Source organism: Anolis sagrei, chromosome 5 (genome assembly GCF_037176765.1).
Source record: "Anolis sagrei isolate rAnoSag1 chromosome 5, rAnoSag1.mat, whole genome shotgun sequence".
Taxonomy (NCBI): domain Eukaryota; kingdom Metazoa; phylum Chordata; class Lepidosauria; order Squamata; family Dactyloidae; genus Anolis; species Anolis sagrei.
In genome coordinates, this window is record NC_090025.1 from 52,155,799 (window position 1) to 52,173,462 (window position 17,664).

The 17,664-nt window shown below is 42.9% G+C and overlaps 1 protein-coding gene across 1 annotated transcript; it reads left to right on the forward strand.

Annotated features, from left to right (window-relative positions):
• The first annotated feature begins 251 nt into the window (after positions 1–251).
• LRAT (lecithin retinol acyltransferase) lies at positions 252–13,783 on the forward strand. The gene is made up of 3 exons (XM_060778805.2): positions 252–337; positions 4,861–5,552; positions 11,216–13,783. The coding sequence occupies exons 2-3, from the start codon at positions 5,013–5,015 to the stop codon at positions 11,366–11,368; spliced, it is 693 nt and encodes a 230-aa protein (XP_060634788.2). The 5' UTR covers positions 252–337; positions 4,861–5,012; the 3' UTR covers positions 11,369–13,783.
• Positions 13,784–17,664: the final 3,881 nt, after the last annotated feature.

The window sequence follows — 17,664 nt, forward strand, 5'->3', positions numbered from 1 at the left end:
AATCATGGGAGATGAACTTTTCCAAGTGCCTCATCTGCTGAGGAGTGTTGGTCTCCCACCAGGAGGCCAGGGCAGTTCAAAGTGGTGCCAAACTGCCTTCATTTCACAGTGTGGATGTACTCCAAGACCCAAGTGGGAGGAAGAGCTGAGTTCCTCCTTCTTGGCCGCGCCTCTCGGTCCAAAATGACTCAGGGAGCAAAGGAAGGCTGGGCAAAGGCAGGGCGGGGGCTGGGAGGAGGAGGAGGAGGAGGCAAGGAGCAGCCTCCCTTTCCTCCTCCTCCTCCTCTTCCTCCTCCTTTCCTGCGCTCCAGCCCCGCTGCTTCCCTCCCTTCCTCAGGTAAGACAAATCGCCTCCTCAGCCCCCCACTCCCTCCAAATGCACGCACAGCCAAGAGTAGCTTTGGAGATGATCCCAAAGAGAAGGGGATGCATGAGTGTTCAAATAACTTGGCTCAGAGTTTGGAAACATCCTTTGCTGAGTGAGAGGTTCTCAGAGTCCTTGTGCCCTGCGCAGCCAAGCTCACTTGGAAAGTTTCTCTTGCAACTTAGCCGCACTTTCCAACTATTGGCATCTTTCTCCCTACTTTAAGGATTTATATATCTTTGAAAAGGAAATTGCCTTTGGTGGCTTCATGGGCTCCCTCCCCGGCTGCAACTACACTGTAGAATTGATGCACTTTGGCACCCCCTTAACTGTCACATCTTAGTGTTAAGGAATCCTGGAAATTGTACCTTTTTCAAGTCTTCTTTCTGCCTTTGCCACCAAATAGTCCCCAACTACAGCTCCCACAGTTCCATAGAATGAAGCCAAGTGATGCTAAACTGTGTTAATTCTACAATGTAGAACAGTGGTTCTCGACCTTCCGAATGCCACAACCCCTTAATACAGTTCCTCATGTTATGGTGACTCCCAACCATAAAATTATGTTCATTGCTACTTCATAACTGTAATTTTGCTACTGTTATGAATTGCAATGTAAATATCTGATATGCAGGATGGACTTTCATTCACTGGACCAAATTTGGCACAAATACCCGATGTGCCCAAATTTGAATATTGGTGCAGTTTGGGAAAATTGATTTTGTCATTTGAGAGTTGTAGTTGCTGGGATTTATAGCTCACCTACAATCAAAGGGTATTCTGAACTCCTCCAATTATGGAATTGAACCAAACTTGGCACACAGAACCCCATTACCCACAGAAAATACTGGAAGGGTTTGGTGGGCATTGACCTTACGTTTTGGAGTTGTAGTTCACCTACATCCAGGGAGCACTGTGGACTCAAACAACGATGGATCTGAACTAAACTTGGCACAAAGCCTCAATATGCCCAAATGTGAACACTGGTGGAGTTTGGGGAAAATAGACCTTGACATTTGAAAGTTGTAGTTTCTGGGATGCATAGTTCACCTACAAGGTTTCCCTTGGCATTGAGTCTAGTTATGTCTGACTGGGGGTTGTGCTCATCTCCATTTCTAAGCTGAAAAGCTGGTGTTGTCTGTAGATACCTCCAAGATCATGTGGCCAGCATGACTGCATAGAGTGCTGTTACCTTCCCGCAGAAGCAGTACCTAGTGATCTACTCACATTTACATGTTTTTGAACTCAAGGTTGCCTGAATTTTTTGCTAAGTAGGAAGAGCCAACAGCAAAACTCTTGTTTCATTTTGGAGTGTGCACTGATGTCTTCTGACATAGAAACTTTGGGGGCACAAAAGCCTTTGAGAATTCAAGGAGGTACCCTCCCCAAGGAGTTCAGCAGTAAGAGGTCCTGAAATTGCCAGAGGCTGATCTGGGCTGTTCCACAATTATTATTATTATTACTAGCTTGAGTACCTGGCGTTGCCTGGGTTATTCGAAAAAGTCAGTTTTTAATTGTAAAAAATGCATAAGGTTGTGGATGAACTACAACTCACATCATGCCATCAGATGAAAAACCCCATCAGTTTGATATGTTGGGCAAGTTTGCTCTAGATGCATCATCGATGGGGTTCAGTGTGCTCTCTGGCTGAAGGGTAAACTACAACTCCCACCATGGAGAGTCAGTCCGCTCAAACCCCTCCAGTAGGTTGAGTTAGTTATGGAGGTTCTGTGTGCCAAGTTTGGTCCAGGTCCATCATTGGTGGAAGTCACAGTTTCTCTGTTTATGGGTGAACTACAACTCCCAGAAAGGAAGGTCAGTTCCCCCCAAACCCCTCCAGCAATCATACTTGAGTATACTGGGTATGTGTGCCAAGTTTGGTCCAGATCCATTAGTGTTTGGGTTCACAGTGCTCTATAGATGTAGGTGAACTACAATTCCCCCAAATCAAGGTGAATTTTTCCAAAAGACCTCCAGTATATTTTACTGGTAATGGGGGCCCTGTGTGCCAAGTTTGGTGTGATTCCATCTTTGTGGAATTTAGAGTGCACCTTGATTGCAGGTAAACTATAAATCCAGGTATCTACAACTCCCAAATGTCCAGGGCAATTACCCTCAAAATTTGGGCATGCCATGTTTGGTCCAAATCCATCATTGTTTGGGTTCATAGTGCACTCTGGATGTAGGTGAACTACAACTCCTTTAAAGACCTCCAGTAATTTTTGTTGCTCTTAGGGGTTCTGTGTGCCAAGTTTGGTCCAATTCTCTCTTTGGTTGGGTTCAGAGTGCTCTTAGATTGAAGATGAACTATACATCCCAGTACCTACAACTCCTATAAATCATGAATTCTTCCGAAACATCTCTAGTATGTTCAGTTGCTGATCAATTCCTCTGTTTGGTGTGCACCATGGGAAAGGGTTAAGGGAGAGGCAGTGGGCAGGATCATGCAAATTCCACACCAATGGAGAGAGAAAGAAACACTGGGATGTCTGTGGTGGAGGAAAAACAGAAAATCTAGGATGAAATTGTCCATGTATGAAAACTTTCACTTGGGTGGTGGGTGGTATGGTGTTTGTGGAGGACATTGGCAGGCCTCTTGTACATGTTTACGGCACTCTCTGTAACCTGCAATGTCATTGGAGGGAGAGCCATTGGTGTCTCCTGAGTAGTGGGAGCTAGAGCTGTTTGTGGAAGTGGGAGCCTGTTTGTATAAGTGGGAACCCCAGCTACACACACACACACACATTTTCATGTTTATTATGTTTATAGATTATTATCATTATTATGTTTATGTGTATACCGCTTTTTCTCCCCACAGAGGAGATTGTAAGATCCCTCCCCCACTCCAAAACAGGCATCTAGCTCTGAAAAACTGGGCATGGTAACCCCTCTGCTATCTGTAACATCAGATTCATTTGCAATCAAAAAATGTATCATTAAAGGGTTCTAGAATTGAAAACATTGGTTTTTATACCTTGAATGATACACTTTTCTTTTTTATTAGCACTGCAATCCCATTGATGTATTCTGCTATGGATACATCCTGCAAAAAAGCTAACATCCAAAGGATGCACCACAACATAAGGTTCCCACTTTGTAGTGCCTGTCAGTATTGTTTGAACTCTTGCTACTTGATGTTGTGGCTTGAATGTTGGATTCTGATTCTTGAGACCAAAGTTCAAATCCCTGTGTTGTCATGGGAACCTTGGGCAAGGAACACTCTCTCAGCTTCAGAGCAAAGCTAAGAAAATCTCAAGGGACACAACAATACAACCTGATTCAGCTTGATAAGCTTAGCTGTAGTAAGAATTCTATTTAGGGGTGCAGTTCTATACACAACTAGCTGAAGGGAAGCAACACTAAAAGCACTATAAACATAATTGATTTCCTGGTAAACACGTTAGATTCTATGGGAAGCCTGAACAAGTCAGTTCAGAATTAATTTCCACATGCTATATCATGTTTAGGATCAAAGTGATGTAATCCAATCCTCTGTGAAAAGGTATCCCAGGGGAAGTGAGTATTCCTTGCTAAAGAAAACTCAATGGAAATTCAGTGTCATACTCATGTGTTTGTGCATGCCTTCAAGTCATGGACAGACACATGGCTTGAAGGCATGCACATACACACGAGTATGACATTTAAGTCCTAGTATTTAGAGGTTTCAAGATGGGCCCCAGTGGCACAATGGGTTAAACCGCTGAGCTACTGAACTTACTGATTGAAAGGATGGTAGTTCGAATCCAAGGAGCGGGGTGAGCCCCAGCTTCTGCCAATTGAAAACATACAAATGTGAGTAGATCAATAGGTACCGCTTGGGTGGGAAGGTAACAGCGCTCCATGCATTCATGCTGGCCACATGATCTTGGAGGAGTCTATGGACAACGCCAGCTCTTCGCCTTAGAAATTTAGATGAGCACCAACCTCCAGAGTTGGACAGCATTAGACTTCATGTCAGGGGAAACCTTTGCCTTTACCTATGATAGACTCACATGTTAATAGCAGAATTAGCACAAGTTATTCATTTATACTATAGCTCTCACCATCTCTTAGACTGCAAAATAAGTGTGGCATCTGAGAATCTTAGCCCCCTTCCACACAGCTGAATAAAATCCCACATTATCTGCTTTGAACTGGAATATATGACAGTGTGGACTCAGATAAATTCAAAGCAGATATTGTGGGATTTTCTGCCTTGATATTCTGGGTTATATGGCTGTGTGGAAGGGCTCTGAGTCCCTTATAGCAACTTCCCCAAGTTCTGTGTAGTAATATAGCAACTTTTGAATAAGCCTTCTCTTCTATATGGCATGTTTTATAAACTGTCAAGATGAAGTTTTTGAAACTCGTGTAACCAAATCCTCAAAGCAATGCTTAATCTGGGGCTGGTTTTGTTGTTGTTATTGTTGTGCCTTTGGTCATGAATAAATAATCCGATCTCCTGGAGAATGTTTTCTGCAAGAGCCACTGTCTGAGTCAAGGTCTGTTTCATTCTACAGGGGCCACCCACTTGTTTGTCTGCCAATCAAAATGGACTCGGATTGCGGGATGGACCCTCTCGCTGTGATAAAAAGGCTTCAAAAAGATTTTGAAGCCGACTGAAGCAATAACAGCAGCAGCTGTGGCGGTGGCAGCATCCAGAAACAAGACCATGAAGAACCCTATGTACGAAATAGTGTCGTTGCTACTGGAAAAGTTTCTCCTGATAGCCAGGCTCCTTGGGATGGGCTCCAGCAGTGAGGAAGACGACAAGAAGAAATATGCTTATTATGATACGACCTATTTCAAGCCAGGAGACTTGTTGGAAGTGCCCCGCACTCTTTTCATTCACTTTGGCATCTACCTGGGTGACAACCGGGTGGCCCACCTGATGCCAGACATCTTGCCAGCTCTCACCCACGACCAGAAGCAGATCCAGAAGGTGGTGACTAACAAGAGACTCATCTTGGGTGTCATTGCCAAAATGGCCCGGATCCGTGTGGACACAGTGGAGGACTTTGCCTACGGAGGCTGCATTCTGGTGAACCACATGGACAAGCTCTTCAAGAACCATGTCCTGAGCAATGAAGAGGTGGTCAGTAGAGCGGAAAAGTTGGTGGGAGCCACAGACTACAGTTTGCTTTGGAACAACTGTGAACATTTTGTCACCTTCTGCAGATATGGCTCTGGAGTCAGCTTCCAGACTGACAAGGTAAAGACTACCATTGTCCAAAGCAGTGGTTCCCAAAGCAGTTGTTTTGGACTTCAGCTCCCAGAAATCCCAGCTGTTAGGAATTGTTGGAGCTGAAGTCCCAAACTCCTGGAGGACCAAAGGTTGGGAACCACTGGTCCAAAGCTATCCAGACAAAAGGTGTCAGTCTCCAATATGAGCTTTAGGATGCACTGGAAGAGGGAATGAGAAAAGTGCAATGGCTTGTTTCTGTGAGACTCAATGTGGTTGGTTGATTATATATTTCTGAATGGATTTTCCTCCCAATTCGTCTCCCTGAAACAGAAAGTGGGATATATGATTATGTAACAAATAGGCACCACCGATGGCGCAGTGGGTTAAACTGCTGAGCTGCTAAACTTGTTGACCGAAAGGTTGCAGGTTCGAATGTGGAAAGCGGCATGAGCTCCTGTTGTCAGCCCCAGCTTCTGCCAACCTAGCAGTTCGAAAACATGCAAATGTGAGTAGATGAATAGGTACTGCTCTGGTGGGAAGGTAACGTCGTTCCATGCAGTCATGCCCGCCACATGACCTTGGAGGTGTCTATGGATAACGCCGGCTCTTCAGCTTAGAAATGGAGATGAGAACCAACCCCCTGAGTCGGACACAACTGGACTTAATGTCAGGGGAAAACCTTTACCTTTTAAACAATTTGTTTAGAGGATGGAGAGGAGTTCTTTTTCTATTTTTCTTTTGTCCTTTCTTTTAGAAGAACTTGAAAATGTTACTTTTTGAACACTAACTCTCACAACTGGCCAGTTGTAGTATAAAAAAGCATAAAAGTATAACAAAGTAACTTTTGAATTCTGGCCAGCAGTAACAATCTTAGTAAAATAATTTAATTCTAATTCTCTTCCAGCTAGAAAAGGAGATTGCCTTCAATAAGGAATAAAAGGTAAAGGTAAAGGTTTCCTCTGACATGAAGTCTAGTTGTGTCCAATTCTGGTGGTTGGTGCTCATCTCCATTTTTAAGCTGAAGAACTGGCATTGTCCATAGACGTCCCCTAGATCATGTGGCCAGCATGACTGCATGAAGCGCCATTACCTTCCCGCTGGAGAAACACCTATTGATCTACTCACATTTGCATGTTTTTTGAACTGCTAGGTTGGCAGGAGCTGGGGCTAACAGTGGGAGCTCACCCCAACTTCGAACCACCAACCTTTTGGTTAGCAAGTTCAGCAGTTCAGTGGTTTAACCCACTGCACCACCAGGGAAATCTGTCATAAATGTTAGTAAAAGAATAAAACCTAATCAGTCATAACAACATCTTCATATGATCCAAGTCCTAGCTTGCCATGCTTCTTTCAACAAGATAATTACCCTGACACCCTATGTGTTTCTCTAGCCAGAATAAGCAAAAAACACTGCAGCCACCAGATTATCCAAAAAATGGGCAGAGTGCTTGATGCTGCTAATACAAAACAGGCATAGTGTTATTACTCTAGTCATCTAGTTCTCCTCTCTGAGCATGGATCCAGTACAGAGTCATTATTTTCCATAAACATTTAAACAATACTATTCCTTATTGAAGATAATCTCCTTTTCTGGCTGGAAGAGTAAAGGCAATAGTTTGAATGAACTTCTAAGGAAGGAACTCCTATAAACACATTCTCTGGTCAGGATTTAACAATGCTGACAGCCCTGCTCTTTTAGCTTCTGTCTGAGCTTTTCTCTTCCCTCTTAAACCAGTGACCTGACATCTTGCCATTAGCACATTATAGTTGAATAGTATTTAGATAGACTGCTAATAGCCATACTAGGTGGGATGTTTTTCAAACACCTTCCCTGGTGGCGCAATGGGTTAAACCCTTGTGCTGGCAGGACTGAAGAATGACAGGTCAGAGGTTCAAATCCGGGGAGAGTGTGGATGGGCTCCCTCTGTCAGCTCCAGCTCCCCATGCGGGGACATGAGAGAAGCTTCCCACAAGGATGGTAAAACATCAAAAACATCTAGGTGTCCCCTGGGTAACATCCTTGCAGACAGGCAATTCTCTGACACCAGAAGCAAGTTGCTCCTGATACACACACACACACACACACACACACAAGACTAATGAATAGTGTTGAAATAGAAAGTGGAGTTCTGTGTATATAATCCTCCTTGCTTGTTTTTAGCCCCTAGTTTTGTTCTCCCCTTCTTTTTCCAACTTTTCCTTTAGTGTGGGGAAAAATTATTCTTCTGCTTAGTAGCTTTCTAAAAGCAAGACCTGAATCATAACATTTTTCACACAAAGAAATAATAATAATAATAATAATAATAATAATAATAATAATTTGTATTCCACCTTATCTCCCTGAGGGGACACAGGGCGGATTCCAGCATACACAAACACAAGGCAGGCAAACATTCAATGCCTAGAAACAACCATAACATTTGTGTTATTCAGGGGGGGGGGGGGGGTCATTAGGCCAATCAAAAGAGCACAAAAGGTTTGCAAGTTTACAAGAACTCCAGATCTCTTTCTCAGTTGTTATCATTGTATGTCTTCAAGCTATTACAGACTTATAGACATCCTAAACTAAATGTATCACAGAATTTATCCAGACAGGATTTGCCTTTATTCCTCTCTGAAGTTGAGAGTGTGTAACCTGCCCAGAGATGCCTCACCAGAAAACACACAGGCATGACTTCTGCTCACTACTTCTACCCTGTCCTATATTCTGCTCACTTCTTCTACCCTGTACTATATTTTGTACAGTCATGTCTGATAATGAGATCTACAAGTCTCAAAAGGTAGCACACTTTGGTTCCCTTTCGACTGTGATAGAAGCATCAGACTTTTTTTGTACTGTGAGAAACTTCAAGTCGCTTCTGGTGTGAGAAAATTGGCCATCTGTAGAGATGTTGCTCAGGGGATACCTGGGTGTGTTACCTGGGTGTGTTATTAACTGTTAACCCACTATGTTTTGCATTATAATGTAGAAAGAGATGAGCCTACCACTTCTTTTTTTTGTAATGCTTGTGTGATGCAACAATCAAATATTTAGAATGGTTATTTTTTGGATTACAGCACAAAATCCATCAGACAGCATTGCAACTGGAAAAATTCTAACCGTTGTAGAGAGGAAAATAACATTCCTGAACTCTAGCTCAACTGAATTAGTTGCTGTGCTAAACTCAAGGTGTTACTCGCATCAGAGCTGGTTCCTTCTCCAACATTTGAATGAAATAAAGGTCCGTTTGTGCAGGGATTGAGGGCAGCAGGAGCAGTGGCTTCAGGTTAGCTCAAGGGCATGCTTTACAAGCCGTTTACTGAAGTCTGCAAAAGGAAGCACGTCAGATTTATTTGGGTCCCAAGCAAATACTTTGCTGTAGTGAAGGCACTGTTTCTGGGTGGCTAATTAGAATGGAACACATATTAGCTCTCTGTGTTCACTGTGGGCAAGAAATAGAGCAAGGGCTTTTTTTTTTTTGCTTGAATTTCAATTTTTTAAAAAATGTGAAATGCCAGTGAAGTCAGTTAAGTCTGCCAGGTCTCCGAGAAACAAGACCAGGCTTTAATTGGTGTTACTGTTTAGCACTGCTCTCATATAACAGGGGTTTTGTATAATGTTACAATAGGCTAATAAATAGCTTGGTTGGGGGAAAAAGCGCACAAACTTAAAACCCTTAAGCCCCCTGGTTTCATTTTTTTTTCTCCTTAGAAAGAGGACAATTGGTTCAGTAGCCTTCATTTGGTCAGGTTGAATACTCTTTAATTAGTGTATACCACAATACTATGAATTGTTCCATCCCCCAAATTAGATGTCATTCTGAACTGGCAGACTGGCCAAAATCTAGCACTTGGTTTGAGTACTGAGTTAGGACTCTAGGAGACCAGGGTTCAAATCCATACTCACCTATGAAAACCCTCTTGAACAATTCACAATCTCTCAGCCTCAAAAGACAATGGCAAACTCACTGAACAATTAGTGGCAGGAAAACTTCATGCTCTTGTTGCCTTGGGATCACCATAAGTTGGACATGATTTGAAGGCACAAAACAACAACAACAACAACAACAACAACAACAACAACAATAATGGTAAAGGTAAAGGTTTCCCCTTGACATTAAGTCTAGTTGTGTCCAACTCTGGAGGATGGTGCTCATCTCCATTTCTAAGCCGAAGAGCCGGCGTTGTTCATAGACATCTCCATGGTCATGTGGCCAGCAGGACTGCATAGAGTGCCATCACCTTCCCACCAAGGTGGTACCTATTGATCTACTCACATTTGCATGTTTTTGAACTGCTACGTTGTCAGAGGCTGGGGCTAACAGTGGGAGCTTATCTCACTATCCGGATTTGAACTGTCGATCTTTCAGTCAGCAAGTTCAGCAACTCAGCGGTTTAACCCTCTGCGCCACCAGGGATAATATACTTTATTTGTATTCTGCTCTATCTCCCCGAGGGGACTCAGGGTGGATTCCAGAACACATATACAGAAAACATTCAGTGTCATTATACAATTGACTAGGATAGAAGATATATAAACAGAAGTATAGACTTTCCCATCTTTTTCCATCTGGAGGCTGTGCTCAACTCTGGCCACGAGGAGGTGCTGTTGCTCAACCTTCCATGCCGAGGAGCTTTTGTTGTCCATAGATGACCTCTTTGAATCGTTGGCATGTCCTTATGAGCGCTTTTTATTACCTTCCCGCTTAAAGTAGTACCTATTTATCTACTCACATTGCTGTTTTCAATCTGCTAGGTCAGTAGAAGCTGGGCTGACAGCCAGGAGCTCACCCTGACCTGGGTTTGAACTATCAACCTTTTGATTGGCAAGATTTTCTGTAGCTGGCGATTAACCCACTGTGCTAAAGCTCAGCCCAAACAGGATTTGTTTGACCATTTTGTGGGTGCCATTTTGTGCAAAAACCATAAATAGAGAGGAACACAATACAGGGTGGGCAACAATCAAGTCATTTTTGTGGCATAATGTAAAACAAACCACATGCAGTTCACGTTTTATCAGCCCACACACTGCCTTGCCAGAGAAAGAAAATATGCCACACAAGTGAACAGTAAAGAACAAGTAGTTTACTCTTCGTAGTCCAGAAAAACATATGTCCAATGTGATCAGATACATCAACTCACATAATGTCCTTTTATGAGGGATTTAAAATGGTCTTTCTTTGTCCATGTGGATAAACTCCTCCAGCAGCTCATGAAGCGAGAGCACACACCAAACTCTCTCTCTCTCTCTGCTTCAATCTTTTTCTCTCTGTGCACCTGCATAGCTCAAGCCTGAACAAAAATGTAACAGTATTCAAAAGTCCCAGGCTCAGCCTGATCCCTGGGCATTGCCCAACCAATCAGCTTCATGCATCTTATTTTACAGTTGACACACATTCATTAACTAATTCCTTGCATGCCCCAACAATTTTAAAGTTCTGGTCCATCAATACAGACTTTGCAATCATAAAATTATAGAATAGTCTCCTTGCATATGCTAGCCAGCAAAAGATGGAGGAGATTTTAGCCTACCAGTTGCTTCAGACTACAACTCTCAGAAGCCTAGGGCAGCATGACCAATGGTTAAGGATTATGGGTGATATAAGATGACAACATCTGGGGGGCTAACAGTTCATAGTGTCATTTTACTGGATGTTTTTCTGTTTTCCCCTTATTTTGTACTCTCAATGTTTTTGTTTTGATCTTTGCAGTTCTGTGAAACAGTGAAGATGATAATTCGGGACCAGAGGAGTGTTCTTGCTACTGCGCTACTGGGACTGGTTTCTATATTCTGCCTGGGCCTTGCACCGTCCACCACTCTGCCCACCATCATTATTCCATTCATGTTGTGGATGGCTGGTTAATGAAGCCACCAGAGTGTGTTGGCAGCTGTACATAGGATATATAATGTATTTATGAAGGTTCAAACACCTTCCAATGTTTTGTGAGCAGAGGAGAATGTGACTTGCCGTGGTATCCTCATTTATTGATACCTGATGGGCCAGAATACGGTGAACAAGCAACATCTTACTGTGTAAGCTGCTGGATTTTGTACAAATATTTGCAGAAAGCAACTTCAGCAACGGATTCATGGGGTTTGTTCCCATGCAAATGTGCATAGGCTGCAAACATAAAAGTAAACTCAGCTAAAATTGGTGGGATTAGCTCTCAAGTAAATATGCATAGGATTGGAGAGAGGTTATAATATGTGAAAAGCTATCCTTTGGATGTAGGTAAAACCAGTGAAGCCTTAGATGAATCCTCCCCAGCCTAGCAGTCGCTAGATGTGATGCACAACATCCCCATGTTCACAAATGAGCATGGCTAGATCAGATCTAGTCTACCATCCTTTGCATACCAAGGGAGCAAATCCAGTGGCCCTCCAGATGTTGTCAGAATACATTCCCAGAATTCATCACCATAAACTATACTGACAAAGGGTGGTTAGAATTATACATGATTACCACTTATGTAAAGTTTGTTAGCAGGCCATAGATGGAAAAGTATCTTCCCAGTTATGTTTCTCAGGAACTGAAATACTGAGACTCGGGCTCCTTCTACACCAGACATGGAGAAACTTCAGCCCTCCTGGTGTTTTGGACTTCAACTCCCATAATTCCTACTGGCTGTTAGGAATTGTGGGAGTTGAAGTCCAAAACACTTGGAGGACCGAAGTTTGCCCATGCCTGTACTTATATCTTAGGATCTGATCCTAAATTATCTGGTTATATGGCAGTGGGGACTCATATAATCCAGTTCAAGGAGATAACCTGGGATCTGATCCTGGAATATAAGGACAGTGTAGAAGGGGCCTTAGTGCTGACATATAGCCACCCTAAGTAGTAGTCCCTGGGTGATCTTAACTCCATGAATTTATTGAATAAGGACTTCATCACACTAGAGAATGAATCCACTTTAAATCTGGTTTCTGCATCCTGCAAAATTGTGGGGATTGTAGTTTAGTGAGGCTGTTAAAGGCTCCTCCCTAAACTACAAACCCCAGAATTCTGCGGGAGGCAGCAACCACATTTAAAGTGGATTCATTCTCTAGTGTGATAAGGTTCAAAGTTATCATCTTTAGAGCCATATGTAATGGAAGTCATCACTACACTGGATGTGGTGTGCTGAAAAAGCATCCCTTTTCTCCACCTCCCAACATTTAGCTTCATAGATGACCTCAGGTTCTAGTATAAATTCTTACTATCCCCTTCTTTCACACCATGCATATTTTTATAAGTCTCTCATCTGTCTTCCCTTCCCTTTTTTCTAAGCCTTCAACTCTCAGAAATTCTAACACCTGGGGACCCACACGTTGATAACCACTGTTCTAAACTTAGCAAACCCAAACATTGTAGACCTTTTTCATAGGGAAGATGTAGGCCTATACAGCTGGAGGTCACTGAGCTGCAAATGTTGCCTTAAGACCAGTGTTGTTCAACCTTATGGGTCCCCAGATGTTTTGGCCTTCAACTCCCAGAAATCCTGGTAAAATGACGGGGATTTCTGGGAGTTGTAGGCCAAAACACCTGGGGACCCACAGGTTGAGAACCAGTGTCCTAAACTTAGCAAATCAAACATTGTAGCCCCTTTTCATAGGGAAGTTGTAAGTCTACACAGCTGGAGATCACTGAGCTGCAAATGTTGCCTTAAGACCAGTGTTTCTCAACCCATGGGTCCCCGGATGTTTTGGCCTTCAACTCCCAGAAATCTTAACAGCTGACAAACTGGCTGGGGTTTCTGGGAGTTGTATTCCAAAACACCTGGGGATCCACAGGTTGAGAACCACTGCTTAAGACACACAGGTGGACGATGGAGACACGTAACTAGTACTCCGTATCCCTTCCACATGTATTTTGAAAGGTGTTGCACTGATCGTCATAGCAATTAAAAGAGCAGAGGGGAGACCCTGGTGTATATTATTACTGTTGTGTGTTTCTATCATTGCACATTTCTAATAGTTTATATCTAGTCTTTCAGATTTCCATAAAGAGAGTAGTTGAATTCATTTCTCCTTAAATGACACACGAATCCATCCTGGCTGATTTGGGTGCTGCAGATTCACCTTGGTATGAAATGTCAACAACTCCCCATTTAAATCATACTGGTAGCGGCAAATTCTTTTGAAGCCTCGAGGCAAGGTTGGCACAAGTGGCTGAAACAAAGAAAACAATTAAGGAGTATTCTGTGTTTGTGGGAAGATGAAAGGCAGAAGTCTAGCCCTTTTGTCTGTTCTTCACAATGAGATCAAGTAGCATGGAAATAAAGAAGCCGCTTTATGACTTCTAATAGCCCTGGTCTTTGTCGCTAGCCTGGAATTCTTCAGTCATCATTGTGTCTAGTACCAGACAGGCTATTTAACAGAGCCTGGCAACATTATTTTTTCAGACCACAGACATCAGAACCCCAAACCAGAATGGCCATTGGACATATAACCTGGTATGATTCCAGAAGTTGTAATTCCTCATCCCCAAAAATGACATTTCCAAGCAATGGCAGTACACAAGGTGGAACAGCTCCACTCAGGATTATTTATCGTGTCAGGGGCAACCAGACAATTGTATTACATTTCTAACAGAACAAAACAAACAGACAGACAAAACACAAAATTTGCAAGCTTGGTAGTTGATTAAATGTGCTTTGACCAGTATCTGGCCACTTGGAGTGCCTCTGGTGTTGCCGCAAGAAGGTCTTCCATTGTGAATTATCCACTCAGGATAAGAGGGTTCAGATTGCAGTTGAAAATGTGGACAACTGTGATTCTGGTTGCAATCCTATACATCAGGCCCGTAGCCAGGATTTTGATTCGGGGGGGGGGGGGGGGTCAGGATCTACCCTAGCAAACCTTTTGTATCATTGTCCCAATGCCACCATGCATATGGGATATATTGAGCATGGTGATCAGATCATCTATATAAATAAAAATGTAATGTTTGTGGGCCAATTGACACCAAATTTGGACAGCATACACCCAATGTATGTCCTTCACTGAAAATCTTTTGATTTTGTCATTTGGGAGTTGTAGTTGCTGGGATTTATACAATCAAAGAGTATTCTGAACTCCACCAATTGTGGCACTGAACCAAACGTGGCACACAGAACTCCCATGACCAACAGAAAACACTAGAAGGGTTTGGCAGGCATTCACCTTGAATTTGGGAGTTGTAGTTCACCTACATCCAGAGAGTGCTGTGGACTCAAACAATGATGGATCTGGACCAAACATGGCACAAATATTCCATATGCCCAAATATGAACACAGATGGAGTTTGGGGAAAATAGACCTTGACATTTGGGATTTGTAGTTATTGGGATTTATAGTTCACTTACAATCAAAGAGCATTCTGAATCCCACAAACGACAATTGGGGCAAATTTCTCACACAGAACCCCCATGACCAATAGAAAATACTTAAGGCCATCCAGTCCAACTCTCTTCACCAGGGCAAGAAAATGTCATCAGAGCCCTCCTGACAAAGAGCCATCCAGCCATAGATATAGATAGATAGATATGATTAACACACTCACAGATATAGTATCATAGATCTGAAAGGGACCCCTAAAGAAGGACAATGAAATGTTGCATATTCCAGAGTAGGCAAACCAGACTTAAGGCCATCCAGTCTCCACATCAACACTGACAAAGAAACAACAAGAAATACTGTCTACCCACAAGCATAAAGAAATTATATATATTAGAAACCAACACTTTCTCATTACTTTATTTTCCAGATCACCAGACTGGGCTGCAGCAACGTGTGGCAGGGGATGGCTAGTGATATGAATAAACATAACAGTTTAAATAATGTACCAGTAAGGTCTTCTTGCGGACCACCCTGAGAATTTCGGCTATGAGCCTGCTATACACATTACATAGAAGTGAAAGCAATGGTTAGAGCCAGTGCCAGATTCAGGACAAATAAGGCCCTGTGCTAGTTATGAGACCCTGAAGGAGGTAGGTCCAGTATACCTACACTGCCAGCTTTGTGGACTACCAACTATCATTATGTCTACAAAACAGAACACCTTCAAATTTAGAAATGTACCACACACAAAATCCACATCACAAGTCGGACATTTTTTTTTAAATCGTGTCAGAGGTGACTTGAGAAATTGCTCATCTGCAAAGACGTTGCCCAGGGGACTTCTCTGTCTGTGGAGGCTTCTCTCATGTCCCTGCATGGGAAGCTGGAGCTGACAGATGGGAGCTCACCCCATCTTGCGGGTTCGAACCACTGACCTTCAGGTCAGCAGTTCAGCCAGCACAAGGGTTTAACCTATTGCACCACCACGGCTCTAGTCAGACAAATGTCATTTGGAAACTCACAAGGAGCACAGAGCGGCTCTTTCCTGCTGCCTAGTGCAGTGTGGGAACCTTGTGAGGCTAACAGTGCATCTTTAGTTGTGCCCGCTAAAGAATGCTGGTGCCTCATCAAACTACAACTCCCATGCATTGGGTCATAGCAGTCAAACTGCATTAATTCTACAATACAAATGCTGCTCCCCAGGGTTCTCCTGATAGTCATATCTCCATTATTCTGATCTGACAATTTCCAAGCTTGTGTATGGATTCTTCCCAATTGTAAAAGACTGAAGGTTCCTCTAGATCAGTGGTCCCCAACCTGTGGTCCATGGACCACCAGTGGTCCCCAAGAATTAAAATATGATCTGCCACTTCATCATTACTGCACCGTTGCAATGAGAGTGACTGGTCTTGCAAAACCCTCTTATAGTGCCAAGGCAATGGGGATGCCGGGAGGGGAGAGGCTGATTATTTATTGATTGATTTACGACATTTCTACCCCACCTTTCTCCACCCTGGAGGGAACTCAAAGCGGCTTACACAAAGGCAACTATTCAATGCCATAAAACAATGTACAATTAAAAGAAACATTTAAATGGAATTAGAAAATACATTAAAATAATTAAAAACATTTAAGACAATATCTTCACAATTAATCATGTAATCTTCAAGTGTAATCCAGGCCGTTCCAATAGTCATTGTACATCATTCCATATCTATCTATTGCACAAGTTCTCCAAAGGCTTGATCACAAAGCTACGTTTTCACTCTTACGGAAGGTCAGGCAGGAGGGGGCTGATATAATACCCCAGGGGAGGGAATTCCACAGCCAAGAGGCCACCACTGAGAACGCCCTGTCTCTCATTCCCACCAATCGCGCCTACGGAGGTGGGACCGAGAGCAGGGCAGCCCCTGATGATCTTAAACTCCGGGATGGTTTCTAGGCAGAGATCTGTTTTGGGCTTTATATGCATATATTCTGTATCAGAAACTAGAGCTGATGTGGTCTATCTAATGCAATTTTCTGAATCAGCACCCCAAATAACCAAACCAAATCTAAAGTTGACCAAAAAACTGATTTGTAACCCTTTTGATACTAATGTTGGAGAGTGGTCCCTGGTCAAAGTGGTCCCTGGTCCTTGGACAAGTGGTCCTGACTCCCTGGTCAAAGTGGTTCCTGATTAAAAAAAAGATTGGGAAGCACTGCTCTAGATGGAGCATACATGCAGTGAGGTTCCAGCATTTTTTAGTGTAACTCAAATCTAGTATTTTTCAAATGACGTGTGCTGTTTTTATAGGTAGACTCACAGAGTTGGAAGAGGCCATCTAGTCCAACACCCTGCCATGCAGGAAAAGCACAATCCTTTGCTGTTTTCTGGCAATTCATGCACCAGCTGCAACATATTCCCAACTCTGAGCAGGTTTTTTTTAAAAAAATTCCTAGACATATCATAGCAATGTATCTTCTCTTTTTTTTCAACCCCACCTCTTGCTACAAATTGGCATGCAACTGTGAATCAGTGAAATGGCATTTTTGTCTATAACACTACAATTCTAAAACAAGAAATTTTGCTGTTCAAGCCTTAGGACCACTTCAGTAGGCCATGCCCCTAATTAAAGAAAAACATACTGCAAGAGTCCTAGTGCAGCTCTAAGAAATTGCTGCATACAGCCCCCGCTCCATAATGGAGGAAATGAATGTGGAAGTGACAAGTGGCAACATCCCAAGTTATGTTTTGAGAACACGTGCTTTACTTTGTGGGAGTCCTACAATACCTTTGCTATGCTCAGTATGGCAGCAACTACTTTAAGGTAAAATATGTAATACAGTAGAGTCTCACTTATCCAACATAAACAGACT

Excerpts from the sequence above, each read along its gene's own strand:
- LRAT (XM_060778805.2), top strand. The coding sequence starts at position 5,013 with ATGAAGAACCCTATGTACGAAATAGTGTCGTTGCTACTGGAAAAGTTT. Across the intron at positions 5,553-11,215 it reads TCAGCTTCCAGACTGACAAG|TTCTGTGAAACAGTGAAGAT; the intron begins GTAAAGACTACC and ends TGATCTTTGCAG.